Raw genomic sequence first — 14,690 nt, forward strand, 5'->3', positions numbered from 1 at the left:
TTATCTGTATCTGTTTCTATGCATATTTTATTATTATCCTGCTTATACTCTGTTCTTTATTTGTCAGGGCCCCACAGGAGAGACCACCACAGAGCAGCTAGCTATTAATATGGTGGTGGGTCATTCATTTTCAGCTAATCAGACTGATGCTAGTAGTATGAGTGAACAAAGACACAGCAGTGCTGCTGGAGTTTTTGAACACGCCCGTGTCATTCATTGCTGGACTGAGAAAAGTCCACGAACCAGAAATTTACAGGCTATTTACAGCTGTGGGAGGAATTCATGTGACAACTGAAAGGGAATTTCTGGTAGGTAGGAGTGTCTGTAAGATTAGACTGTGACTCAGTGTTTAAAAACTCCAGCAGCAATGCACACTCTAAGGGCACTACGAATTTTCACACCAGCACTATTTGGTCCGGTTAAAACAGACTCTGATTCGCTTGTATCTTTAGTGCGGTTCGATAGAGAAGGTGTAAAAAAACAGTAATCGCAATCGGGTGCGTATCAAAAAAATGGGCTGAAACCAGCTAGTGGAGGTGATCTCCGTCCGGTCCCAAACAAACTTTGAAATGGTTTACTTGTGGTGAGAGCATGAGCCGGTCTTGATCCGACTCAACTATCAAATATGCTCCTTTTATTTGAGCTAAACTGCTGATAAGAGCAGTTTAATCTGATATATTAGCCAGATAACGCTAATTACCACAGCTGGGAACAAACGCTGTCTCTGCTGCTCCATGCTGTTTACACGTGTTGTCTGTGCTGCCTTCACTGCTCCTACTGAAAACATTGTTTGAAAACATTCTGTGTTAAAGCAGCTTCACACTGCACAGATACAGATATACGTGCTGGAACACAGAATCTTTTCACTATATTTACTTTCTTGCTCACATGCCAGACATCTCTGGCCAATCAGAGAGCACAATTGTGCTCGTATAGTTTATTGGAGCGCATTTTGGTGCGTTTAGGTTTGTGCCTGTGTGAAACCAAACCAAACAGAGAGAGATTACACTCATCAACTGATCCGGATCATAAAAAACAACTACAGGTGTGAAAACACCCTAACCAACCTCCACCACGTCAGTGTCCTGACCATTGAGGAACGGGGTGAAAGGAGGATAATTATAACCTATGCAGAGAAACCGATACAGAACTACAGCCTGTAATAATAGAACTACAAACTACAAAGTGCTTCTACATGCTTACAAAAGGGGACAGTAAGTTTAGTAACAAGAAGGTGGTCATGATATTATGACAGGCTTGTGTATGTAGGAAAGTAAAACAGTAGCTGGTCACATAATTTCTCCAGTTCCTTCAGAGGATAAAGTAGGTAAAGTAGTTAAGGACAAAGAGTTTATAGAGCAAAATGTTTAAGTTGCATAATAATGAATACGATCTGTGCCTAACAGGGAAATACAGCCAACATACACATTCACAGAACACGTAGTAGAAATGTGTGAGTGTTTTTTTTTTGTTATAAACAAATCAATCAATTCATAAATCAATTAATCTAACAGTTGCTGGGGGGATCTGCCTCTGCCTGCAGAGAACAAATCTGTCAAATCTTTTCATTTCATATCTATCTGGATATCGTTTGGGGGGTTTGGGGGTGTGGCCTATATTATTTACCTCAATTAGCCATTTAAAAGTTCAGGTCTAGCTCCAAGCACAGGGATGTGGCAAATAGATTCCTTACCTAAAACCATCTGGGATGGAGCTTATATCACCCTTACCTGAAGCAGGTAAGAGGGCAGGGCTTATAGCACCTTAACCTAATGGTGCTTTCACACCTACCTTGTGTGGTTCAGACCTTTAGGCTACGTTCACATTACCAGACTGAAGTGACCCAAATCTGATTTTTTGCTCAAGTGGGCTCAGATCTGATTTTTTTTATGGCTGTGTGAATGTGCCAAATAAGATTTTTTTTTAAATCAGATTTGAGTCACTTTGGGTATGTTCACATTACCAGGCTGAAGTGACTTAAATTGATTTTTTTGCTCAATGTGGCTCAGATCAGATTTTTTCATGGTTGTGTGAACATGATCAAGATTTAAGTCACTTGCATATGTAGTCCTAAATCAGATACGTATCTGATCCATGCACTTGTGACATGAATGTGAACGGTCAAATCGGAATTCATGCTTCTTTTTGCTTTTAAGCACGCAAGTCTCTTTTAAAATATTATGTTTTTTTGTTGATGGTGAAAAAGGCAATGTTTATACACGTATTATTGTGCGAATGAATTGTTCACATTACACACAGATTCATTTTGAACAATGTGGCTTGTAATGTGAACGTAGCCTTAGACTGGTTCATATGCTGCATGCAGTGTGAAAGCACTTTTGCACCAATTGCAAAGTTAAAGTAAACAATAGAAGAAGAAAAAGAAATGGTGTTGTGCCAAAATTCCCCAAGATTCCCCTATGATTGCGCAAATGTCACGTAATAGTAGGGGCACAACAGTGATTCTTGTATCTACTGTAACTTTATAAACCTTATTTATAAATAGAAATAGAAGGTATGTGTTGCAATTATTCTTCTATGTGACGCGCATGTAAGGGGCTTTAAGGAAGTTGGATCAGGAGTTCGGCACAACACCTGGAAAGGCAACTCGCCAAACTAAGAACTTCTTCTACAAGCCAATCAGTGTCAAGTATACAGCTCTGGAAAAAAAAGAGACCAGTTAAAAAAGATGAGTTTCTTTGATTTTACCAAATTGAAAACCTCTGGAATATAATCAAGAGGAAGATGGATGATCACAAGCCATCAAACCAAGCTGAACTTGGTTTTGAATTTTTGCAACAGGAGTAAAGGCATAAAGTTATCCAAAAGCAGTGTGTAAGACTGGTGGAGGAGAACATGCCAAGATGCATAAAAACTGTAATTAAAATCAGGGTTATTCCACCAAATATTGATTTCTGAACTTGAATATGAATATTAACTTGTTTGCATTTTTTGAGATCTGAAAGCTCTGCTTCCTTTTTTGTTATTTCAGCCATTTCTCATTTTCTGCAATTAAAGCTCTAAATGATAATATTTTTATTTGGAATTTGGAAGACATTTTGTCCGTGGTTTATAGAATAAAACAACAATGTTCATTTTACTCAAACAAATACCTATAAATAACAAAATCAGAGAAACTGATTCAGAAACTGAAGTGATCTCTTAAGTTTTTCCAGAGCTGTAGGCAGAGATAACAACAGGATGTAGCAAAATTATTTAGTACATTAAACTGCAATGTAAAGCCAAATCTAACTGATTAAATTTTACAAAACAACATAACGCAAACGTGAACCTTGGTCCAGAATTAGGTGCATAAACACCCTTAGTTTGCCAGGTACAGGAGTGGGACCTATAGCATCTTCACCTGGAGCAGTTACAGGCTCAGGCCTATAGCACCATTACTTTAGTTGGCCACCTGCATCCAGATTAGGATTGGGCTGGCTGGGCTTGTAGCACCTCTACCTGAAGCAGATTAGGGTTTCAACAACCGACTGATTACATTAATAACACTGCTAATAAAAAAAAGATTGGCAACAAATCTTGTTATGATTAGTTAGCTTATTATAAGCAATGCTTATAATGTTAATTCACTAAAACTGAGGTCAGCCATCTGCTTTTTAGAATATAAAGGACAATTTTAAAATGATGTGTCTAAACTTAATGGTTAAATTAAGTTTAAACGTTTAAGCTGTAGAAATATCACATCATATAAGGGCGTAGCTACAAAAACTGAAAAATGTGAAATTAAAAACAGTAAACTCTGTACTGTTGTATATCTTAAGATATGTTAGAGAACAAATTAACACCCAAAACACAATACAAAGTGGTAAATGCTTTTCTGGTCAACTTTTTTGAAATGTGTTGCAGGCCTGAAATGCATACTGTCATTCATACTGTCTGCATACAAATAAAAGAAACGTAAACATTTAAAAAAAAAAAAAAAAATTGTTTTTTATTTAAAGGTTCTACATTGTCACCAGTTCTTGGGATGCCTTGTATGTCCTGTTAAAGTGTTGTATCCACCTTAGTGCTGCAGATTAAGTCCATATTTAAAAGAATCGTTTACTTTGTGTTACAAGCACCAAATCTGGCATGAGTAATGACTTACATGACCTACATGATTAGAAAAGCATGTGGCAAGCACCTTAACATCCAAATTGGTGGCCATTAAAAAAAAAGTGGAATAAAGGTTACAGTGTACAATTCTGTTCCCAAAAAAAAAAAATATGATGGCTATATGCACAACTATACTGTTATCTGTGGTCACTTTCGTTGTTGCGTAAATAGTCCTGCAGTTTTCGAGATATCAACACCATTTTAACTCCATATTGTTTGGTCTGATGGTATAATGCAACCTTGTATACAGATTTTTGATTGGATGCACATTTTTGTAAAAATGTTGTTAGTTTGAATATTTTTTCCCATAAGAATGGATGAGAAGGGGGCACCGCGTGGTACAGCGGTCTAAAGCGCTGCCACTATGAGCGAGAGGTCGCAGGTTCGAACCCCTGCTCATGCAGCTTTGCCATCAAGCTGCCGGCGTTCAGAGGGAGCACAATTGGCCCACATCACTCCTAGGGTGATGACCGCCACACAGGGCGTCTGTGAGCTGATGTACCGGAACCGAGCCGCTGTGTTTTCCTCCGAGCGCGCTGGCTGCTCGGCAATGCTGCATCAGCAGCAGCTCGAAAAGAAGCGGAGGCTGATTTCACATGTATCAGAGGAAGCATGTGTTAGTCTTCACCCTCCCACCCTCCTAAAAAAAAAAAAATAAATAATAATGGATGGGAGGAAGAAGTTTGTATTGTATCAGATACACTAACCTAGGGCAGGCCCGAAAGCAGAAATTCACTGTTGTTTTGACCTGCACTTCTTTATTTGTTATTTTATTTCCATTCCTCTTTCCTCCCACTGACTCTCATTCATTTTCATGCATGCCAAATCCCTGTCTTCCTTTTGTCTGACAGCCACCAAACTGCATGTACTTTTTAATAGCAGGTCCCCAAACTATGATCCACAGCTATACTGACCTGCACTCAACTATTTGTCATTTTTAATCCTTTGTTCCTTCCAATCAGTCCTATGCATTTTCACATCCGCTCAAGCCATAGAGTTTCTGTGTCCCGACGGCCACCAAAATTGATGTACACCATTAGTTCAGGTAACTGAGCTCTATTCCAGAGCAAGCTACTAACTAACTAATTGTTTAAAATTCAGAGCATTAACATTCCACGTTTTAGAATATCTAAAAGCAGCCATCCAGTGATCCCAAACTCAGGGAAAATGAACACACAGAAAGGTAGCCATCTTGGAAAATGGGAGCCATATTGTTTTTTTTTGCGGAAAAAGTAGGTCTAGCAGAGGATCTGTACTTAATTTGATGCTTGTATTACAACAAAGTGAAAGATTATTTCAGTAACCTGCAGCAGTATTAAACGCTGCAGTGATGTTTAAAGCAAGCATAAACAATCTGTTTCTAATGCTCCTGAAAAAAAATTAAATCCTTTTGCAGTTTTGCAAACATATAGATTTAGAACAGTGTTGTTTATAGGTTGTAGGTGTTTAGATGTTTATATGATTAGAAGAGCATTGTGCAAACCAACTAAGACTAAGTACAGATTCATAATAAACTGATCAAAAAACTGAAACTGATGCATGTAAATAGTCGTTGTTAGTTGCAGACCTAAAGCAGATGCTTTTCTTTCCTCAGTTGGTTGGGTAGAAAAGCAGAGACTTAAGTTTAGTTAGCCAGCCAGGTAAAGGGGCCTAATAATAATAAGAAGAAGAAGAAAGAGAAGAGGAAGAAGAAGACTTAGCAGAAAAAAGCAATGTAAAAGTGTAACAGTGTTGGCCTACCTTACAGACAATTCAGAATTGGCAGCATTTTGTACAAATCTGAATCTTAAGTACTCAGGGTTCGTACGGCCATGAAATTCCTGGAAAAGTCATGGAATTTGAAAAAAGCAATTTCTAGGCCTGCATAAGTTTTGGAAAAATAAAAATACCCAGAAAATTTTGGAAAAGTCATAGAAATTTGGTCTACAAGTCTTTGTGTTTTTGTTTATCGATGGAGAAAATCTATTTTGAGTTATTTCAGTAATTTAACCCTACACAATAGAGCTCTAAGGATCTGACACACGTTTTATTATTAAAGATTGGGTGTCAACATTTTTATCAAATTAATTTTAGTTGATTTTTGAATTTATTGTCTATGTCTGCTCTGATGTTTTAAAAATCGTATGGTCATGAAAATGTCCCTTGAAGGCATGGAAAAGTCACTGAAAGTCATCATTGGTTAAAATGTGTATGAACCGTGAGTACTTTTCTTAGTTTAAAAGCCAAAATAATGGGCTATGAAGGGTTGTGTTTTACAAAATAAAAGATACATGATAATCTGATACAACTAGCTCATCATCTTCACCAGCAGTCTGAATGCTGAACAGATATTTGCACGCTGAAACGCAACGCAGAAGACTCCATAGTTTCTTTACACAAAAGAAGAAGAGTTCCCTCCACTGTTGAGGCCTCAAAAGTTCAAGTCGACCAAATAAGAGATAAGTAGGTGCTGAAATCCAACTGCAACAGCTGGGTGGGGGAACTATTGATTTAGAAGCTTTGTAATGACTGGGTTGAACCATGTGCTCTAGAAACTGTGAGACAGGAAGCCAAACCAGTCGGCCTGATCTGATCTGGTGTCTCGTGGGCAAAATCACACACTGTTACAGCAGCACATCAGGTTTGTTTTTTTTTTTCTTTTCTTCACATTATTATTTGTTTTTCATACTGTATACAGTATAGCTGGAATCCTAGCTGCTGGCCTTTATACGGATTTATATACGAATAGTTTTACAATGGCTCAAGAGCCCTGGGATGGACACACGGCGGGCTCTAGAGGAAAAACAGTGCACGTCAAAGCAGTAGTACTGTCTTTTTTTTCCTTTTTGTTTTTCGAGGCCTCGGAGAAGCTTAAGCTTTTAAGAAAAGAGTACCGTCAAAAGCTGAATACTCTCTGAATACGTATTTCTCACAGAGTACTTGTGCAGGACTCCGCTAAAGGGAGATTTCAGAGGCTTGAAAGCTCAAAGTACTGACAGATTTACTGTGGCGATAAAGAGAGGAATAAAAAGAGAGAGAGAGAGAAAGAGAGAGGGGAGGGAGGGCAAGGGCCCTCAAAGCCCAATACAAAAAATAAAATAAAATAAATAGCGGACTGTGGCTCGTTTCAGTGTATGGCACTACAGCAAGTCAGCACGTCAAGCACGTCATCTTACGCTCCATTCAGTTTTTTCTTTTCTTTTTTTTTTCTTCTCCACCCTGAATGTTTCTCGTTGTTATAAATCTATGCTTATGCGATAACCTGATGCGTTTGTCTTTCTAGTAAATCCCCTTATAAGTCGTCGTTTGTTAACATAAAGTGCAAATAGTGCTTTGTCGCCTGTGTTCCAGTTTGCAGGCTTCAGTTCTGCTGGCGGGGGCCAGCAGGGGGCGAGGGAGAGCTGGCTGCAGTTGTCACAGGCAGTAGTGGTACAGCAGAGAGCCTGGCAGAGAACAGCTCTTCAGTCCTCCTCCTCTTCTTCCTCCTCTTCTTCCTCGTCCTCCTCCTCCTCCTCTTCTTCTTCTTCGCAGGTCGGCTGCTCTGGCGGTTCCGGCGGCTCTGCCGGCTCTGGCAGTTCCAGGGGCTTCACCATCTCCTCATCATACACCTTCAGAATGGCCTCACACACAAAGCGGTACTGGCTCTGCAGAAGAACACAGATAAAACCAGCCGATGAAGACGAACGATTGTCGCAAATTAGAATACTTAATAATTGTATATTCTGTATTTTTTACATAATGTAAATATGGAACAATATCGTTATGGGTTGAATGAATAGAAATGCTACAAAAATCACAGGCAAGATTAAATGAAAAAGAAGTTTTGACCCCAGTTCTTATGAATCAGACAGACAGAACAGCAGTTGAATTCTCTTTCCTCACTCTAATTTATTTAATATACTTTATTTCTAAGGTATCACAAAAAACAACACATATGCTAATAATAATATGCATTCAGAAATATGAACTAGCACCAAAGCATCTAAAACAAGAAGACAGAAAGGAGGGAGGAAGACGTAGAAGAATAGAAGAACAAAAAACACAGGCTGTCTGTCACATGCATCATAATTTACAAGCATTATAAAGAATAAAAGACAATAGATTCAACTGAAATATAATATGAAATATCAATTATGATTGAACAGGGACTGGTATTATTTAAAACCACTCCCCAAACATTCTGGAAACATTTATATCATTTCGGGTCATTGTAAATCTCTCTCAGTTATAAGTGAACATATGAAGCTTAAATATTCTTGACTGAAAATATAAAGTATAAACATTTAAATATGGTAATGAATGAACTAACTAGGCCTGTCACAATTACTTTTTACTTTTCTTAAAATTACATTTTAAGAGCATTTGCTGAAACTGATAATGTAGGTAGAGTGAGAGAATAAAGTAGAGCGAAGTATAGGGAGGTGGAGTGAGGCAGATCAAAGTAGAGCGAAATAGAGGAAGGTAGAGCAAAGTAGAGTGAGGCAGAGTGAGGTAAATTCAGGTATATTAAGGTAGAGTGAGGTAGAAGTGCACAGTGAACGCACACACTAGACTAATTCTTATCTTGTGAAAATTTAGTGCAGCCATGTGTCAAAAAACCTTTGAGTTTAGACTAATTTAGACCTCAATTTGTTGTTTTTTTTAATCGATATCGGAATATCCAACAGCATTATCTCACATTTTATATACATATCGTACATCCCTCCTAAACATAAGGGTTATAATTATTCAGAACAGCAAAATGTTATTGAGGTCTTGCCTATATATTGTATGAGCAATTAACAATGTAATTATCATGACAAGCCTAGGTAGCACCATATATTATTCTAATATAAAACAAGCTGGTAAACCTTAATTCCGGAAAAGAACTCTGAAGTGAAGAAATCTGCTAGGAATGCCACTGTAAATCTGCCCCATTGTTCCCGAAATGTTTTACAGCCCTCTAATATAAGTGTCTCCAAGGCTACAGCTACGCAATGTGAGCATCTGCAGAATCCTAACAGCTAAAAACCTCACTGCTTTAGTTTATCAGATAAAGCTGAACATGCAGAATCAGAAATGAGGCGTATGACATCATCGCTACATTACTCTCTCTGTTCCTAAATCAGATCTTTAGAATCGCTGCTCTCTGGATCTCTGCCAGGTCCAGGTTTCTCACTCACTGGAGTTTGAATCATCATGGCGCGCTGGTCTCTCATGGTCCTCACGATGTCTAACGGATACACAGACTGACTCCGCTCGATCAAACACATCGCTGTCTCCATAGTGATGAGAACTCCCGTCCGACCAATCCCAGCACTGCACAACGAGAACGAGACAAGGGAAGGATTAGGTGTCAACAAGCCGGAGCTACTAACAGCTAAGCTTGTAAGTGATAACCTGATTTCACAAACAAAAAGCATAAAGATTCATTTAAGATTAAACATTTCTTTAACATCCTCAAAAAAAAAAAAAAAATGTCGCTATTTTAACAGCACAGTTACAAGGCGTAAAAATAGACTGTTGGCAAGATGTACGATAGCAATGAGCAGAGACAGGCACCCTGGTTTACATTTACACAAACAATGCATTTTTCACTAACCTTTTGAAATTATTATTTTTTACGTTACATACCCTTGCAACATCTTGGTAGAGACGCACCTTCAGGTTATTCTACACCTTCTTCAATAAGATAAAGCGACTCAACACATATTAAACTCTTCATTTGTTAAGCTAGATTACTTCTTTTTTTATACCAATTTTTTATTGTTTAAAGTTTCTTAAAGGAGCTCATGTCTGCTCAATGTTGAAACAAGGTTTGAGGAGTCACAGTATACCTGTATGTACCTGTTGTACCTTATGTTTTTCTCAGATATTCAAAGTAACAGAACTTAATTACGGGATTAATGCTTGTAAGGCTTTCAGTGGAGTTGATCAGTAGTGTAAGTAGGTCATGTAAGGTGGTGAAAGGTGTGAAATTCTGTGGTAATGCTTTTGTGATGTTTATGAAGATCTGACCTGCAATGCACCACCACAGCTTCCTGCGAGTCGCCTCGTTTGCTGCGAACCAGACTAACAAAGTTCAGGAAGTCGGTGGAGTCGTCCGGGACACCGTGATCAGGCCAAGCCATGTACTGCATCTGGCAAAGCTGCCTCTCCTCTTTACTCTGCACACACACGCAAACACACACACACACATAAACACACACACACACACACACACACATAAACAAATCATATTTTGGCTCAACAGTCGTTTAAACAGCGTTTTAAGGTTTGGGTATAAAGGCTAGTATCATAAAAACAGACTTTTATTAATACAACAGTTCTGTCACCAATATTTACATGTTTTATTTAGGGCTGTAAACATTACCGCGTTAACGCATGCAGTTAATCTGGAAACTTTGACCATTTTTTTTACACAAATTAATCACATGACAAAATTGACAAAGCCTGGATATGCATAAACAGTTTGAGTGTGGAATATGGTGCTAAACTAGCGTTTATTTCCTCCATTAAAACTCTCAGTTAAACTCACAATATTCTAGCTTAAAAAGCATCAAACCTACCCTGAGATAATATAATACGGTAAATCTAACCTGAGAAATTATAATACAGTAAAAAAAAGCATCTAGTATTCCAGGTGTAAAACATACTACACCATTATTTTTGTGCCCTTCCCAAAAAATTTAAAATGCAATCATAATTTTATCCTTTATTTGGTCACAGAATATTGTTGTGATTAATTCAGTTATTTTTAAGGGTTTATAAGTATATGTTTCTAACACTGATTCTTTTATCCACATTTAAATACCCATTATCAAAAGCTTACTCTAAAGGAAGACTGTAATAACTGTAATTAATCACAGAATTCTATTTTGATTCATTTAATTCTTTTTTTAATCGATTGACATCACTAGTTTTACTGTTTATTTGCTGCGAAATGTACAAAAATAATGCAAGAATTTGCTATTTTTAGTACTTAAAAAAAGTTTACCTCCAGGTGTGTGAGTGTCAAAGCTCGGAGCAGGTACGCAGAGTTCCCATCCTCAGATATGCACGTCACTTGAAAGCCACCATAGGTACCAGTTGCAGAAACGTTGGGCCAGTACTGATGACACTTCACCTAGAGGAGACGGGTAGGTCAGTTTTGTGTAGAGAGATATATAGAAAAATAAAGCACATAGGAGAAACTCACAGTGTTAGCTAAGTTTGCTTAGTTTACTGTTTTTTGCCTTTAATCAATTTGTGTAACCAAAAAAGGATCATTCTTGATTTAATTTAAAAATGTACATGTAACCTTTTAAACCACAGCTTTTATTCAGTGTCATCTACAAGAGACAGTAGGACATTTTCTATCTTTACCCGGTTTTCATATTTGGGAAGCAGAGGGCTTTATCTCCTGAGACCTGGACCTTTTCTTGGTGTGCATTTTAACATTTTCTCCTATCTATTTGTGTTGAATATGACCAAAGAAGTATAAAAAATACAGGTGCTGGTCAACGAATTAGAATAATTTGAAATAGTGCAATCATGAAATTCTTTGAATGCATTTTTTGTGCAGAAAGCAAATCAGGTGTTCACCGCACCTGTCCTACTCGTTAGACTAATCACAGAACTCGTTACCTGGAAAAAAATTTGCTCAGCTGAGCTTTCCAAAAGGCCCATTTAGGCCATTTAACTGTGACACTGTTGTTTTATTGAATTAGAATAATGGAGAAACCGTTTCATTGAATTAGAATAATTTTTATTATAATTACAATCATCACTTTCTCAGTATTTTGTGGCTGCCCCCTTGGCTTGTATGACTGCCTGAAGTCTCCGTGGCATCGATTTGACCAGCTTGTCGCAAGTTTCTGCACTCACAGCTTCCCAGGCAGTGGCGATGTTCTGCTTCAGTTGGTCCAGCGTAGTAGGCTTTCTGTTGCGAATTTTCCGCTTGACGATGGCCCAAAGGTTTTCAATGACATTGAGGTCAGGCGAGTTGGCCGGCCATGCCAAAACTTCAAGCTGTTTTTTAGTGAACCAATCTTTGGTCGACTTTGCCGCATGAGCCGGTGCAAGATCCTGTTGAAATATGAAGTCTTCTTCGCCGAACTGTTCCTCAACAGTCGGAATCAGGAACATTTCCAGAACATCTTGATATACGGCAGCATTGACAGTCTTCTTGAGGAAGCAGAGTTTCCCTACACCTTGAGCGGACATGCATCCCCAGACCATAACGCTCTGGGGAAACTTGACGGATCTTTTCACGCACTCGTGGTTGTAGGTTTCGCCACCACGACGCCAGACACGAGGACCTTGGTCACCGAAGGAGATGCAGAAGCGTGATTCGTCACTGACGACCACTTTCTGCCAGTCTTCAGCAGTCCACTCGCCGTGTTCTTTGGCCCACTTCAGCTGTTTCTCCATTTGTTTCTTGTTCAGCATCGGTTTTACTGCTGGAACGTGAGATTTGAAGCCGAGTTCGCGCAGACGACGGTAAGTGGTTGATCTGGAGACGTCAGCGCCGGTCTGCTTGTTCCACAAGTCGGTGAGCTCGGAAGTGGACTTGAACCGGTTGCTGACTGCGATCTTTCTCAGCTGCTTGTTGTTGCGAGCAGAAGTTTTTCAGACGCCGGAACAGTTGGTGCGCTTGCTGCAGTTTTTCTAGAGAGCTTTGCAGACGGAAGACTGGCTGATGCCGAGCTGCTCAGCAATTTTAGTTTGGGTCAAGCCTTGTTGGCGAAGGGCTTGAATTTGAGCCACTATTCCGGTTGAGAGGTCGGGCTGCTTACCCATGATTGATTTTACAACTTAGAAATTCTACTCAACCCTGACTTTATACTGCACAGTGAACACTCTTCACAGAAAACAAAAATTCGAGCATTTATTCTAATTCAATGAAACGGTTTCTCCATTATTCTAATTCAATAAAACAACAGTGTCACAGTTAAATGGCCTAAATGGGCCTTTTGGAAAGCTCAGCTGAGCAATTTTTTTTCCAGGTAACGAGTTCTGTGATTAGTCTAACGAGTAGGACAGGTGCGGTGAACACCTGATTTGCTTTCTGCACAAAAAATGCATTCAAAGAATTTCATGATTGCACTATTTCAAATTATTCTAATTCGTTGACCAGCACCTGTAAACTGTTTTTTGTAAAAACGAATTCCTATGCAAAGACAAAGTCCTTTTATGAGGATAATAGTTTTTTTTTTGACATTTAAAAATTATCCATGTCATTTGGATTAGAAGGACCAAAAACGAAATTGTAGTTTTCTACAGTGAAGAAAATAAATTAGCTTATATTCAAACATATAATTTGATGAGATTTTTTCATCTGGCTCAGGTTTCTGTCTGTACTGGCTGTAGAAACGTTTGACTGGGATTCCTGCCCTCTTGTTTTCAATCAATTGAGTGTAATGTTGTCATGTGACCACTAGATGATATAAGCAGTGTCTCCATATGAGGCCAAACGATTAACATTTTGAAAAATAAAGTACCATATTGCATGAATGTTAGTGCTTAGATGTATTTCTTCACCTTCCAATTTTTTTATGTTCATGAAATCCACAGAAAAAATTATACAATACCATTGCAAAGCCCCTGAATTCTGAGACCAAGCAACACAATACCTCAACAGGGGCCAAAAAGCATATATATTTTAACCACAATACTTAAATCCTATAAAAGGTTTCTATAAAATATAAGTGTTAAAACCTTTTTTCTTTTAGTACAATTTTAGTGGCAAAACCATCTAAAGATTTAAAACCCTGGCCAAGAAAGTCAGCTTAGTCTTGTAGTTCCTAAACCTAATTTAGGAAAAAATAAATTAATACCTTTAATAACTAACCATGTCTTGATTGACTGATTGAAACAATGTGGGATAAGTTGAAACTTTTTGATGTTCATGAAATCCACAAAAAAGTAAATACACTCCCATTGCAAAGCCCCTAAATTCTGAGATTAAGCAACACAAGACATTTACAAGGGCCAAAAAACATATTTTGTAACCAAAATACTTGAATTATATTAACAAAATCATATAAAAAGTTAAAACATTTTTCCTGTCTCTCATGAGGACATACAGTATTTACTCAGTGGGTGGATTATATTATATTTTTAGTGGCAAAACCATCTAAATATTTAAGACCCTGGCCAAGAAATTCATCTTAGCCTTACAGTTCCTAACCTAACTGAGAAAAAAATGTATTAATACATTTACATAATTAAGCATGTCTTGGCTGATAGACCGAACCCATTTGGGATAAGTTGCACACATTCATATTTAATGTTTAAAGTGTTAAAATCTGTATGTTTTAGCTGAGTGGTTGTGATACGTACCCTGCCGCGCTCCACCTGCGTAGTGAGCATGACCACTAGGGTGGCGCTCTGCTCCCACACCATCTGCCAGAAGTCCCCGCAGGTGCCGGGCAGCGGTCCCTGGCAGGCGATATAGCGCCTCACCCCACCACCCCCTGTGATCTCCATCTATCCAGGACAACACACAAAACACATCAGACATCAGTGCAGAAAGGAGGATGTACCATCCTGTAAATAACTAAAAATCTCTTTTTTTTCTGCCTGTCTTATCTCCATTTGAAAACCAGCCGTTCGTTTGCATTTGTAAGGTTCTT

At 38.4% G+C, this 14,690-nt stretch overlaps 1 protein-coding gene across 3 annotated transcripts in view; it reads right to left on the reverse strand.

Moving 5' to 3' along the window:
- Positions 1–3,937: 3,937 nt before the first annotated feature.
- Positions 3,938–14,690, reverse strand: part of ptpn4b (protein tyrosine phosphatase non-receptor type 4b) — a 72,885-nt gene continuing 62,132 nt past the window's right edge. For all 3 annotated transcript variants that reach the window (XM_022668207.2, XM_022668206.2, XM_007257085.4), the window contains exons 23-27: positions 14,398–14,544; positions 11,072–11,200; positions 10,093–10,241; positions 9,258–9,393; positions 3,938–7,739 (exon numbers count right to left, since the gene is read on the reverse strand). In XM_022668207.2, the coding sequence (XP_022523928.2) occupies positions 7,557–7,739; positions 9,258–9,393; positions 10,093–10,241; positions 11,072–11,200; positions 14,398–14,544 (744 nt within the window). In that variant the 3' untranslated portion in view covers positions 3,938–7,556. The remainder of the gene's footprint in view (positions 7,740–9,257; positions 9,394–10,092; positions 10,242–11,071; positions 11,201–14,397; positions 14,545–14,690) is intronic.

This window comes from Astyanax mexicanus, chromosome 23, assembly GCF_023375975.1.
Source record: "Astyanax mexicanus isolate ESR-SI-001 chromosome 23, AstMex3_surface, whole genome shotgun sequence".
NCBI classification, from domain to species: domain Eukaryota; kingdom Metazoa; phylum Chordata; class Actinopteri; order Characiformes; family Acestrorhamphidae; genus Astyanax; species Astyanax mexicanus.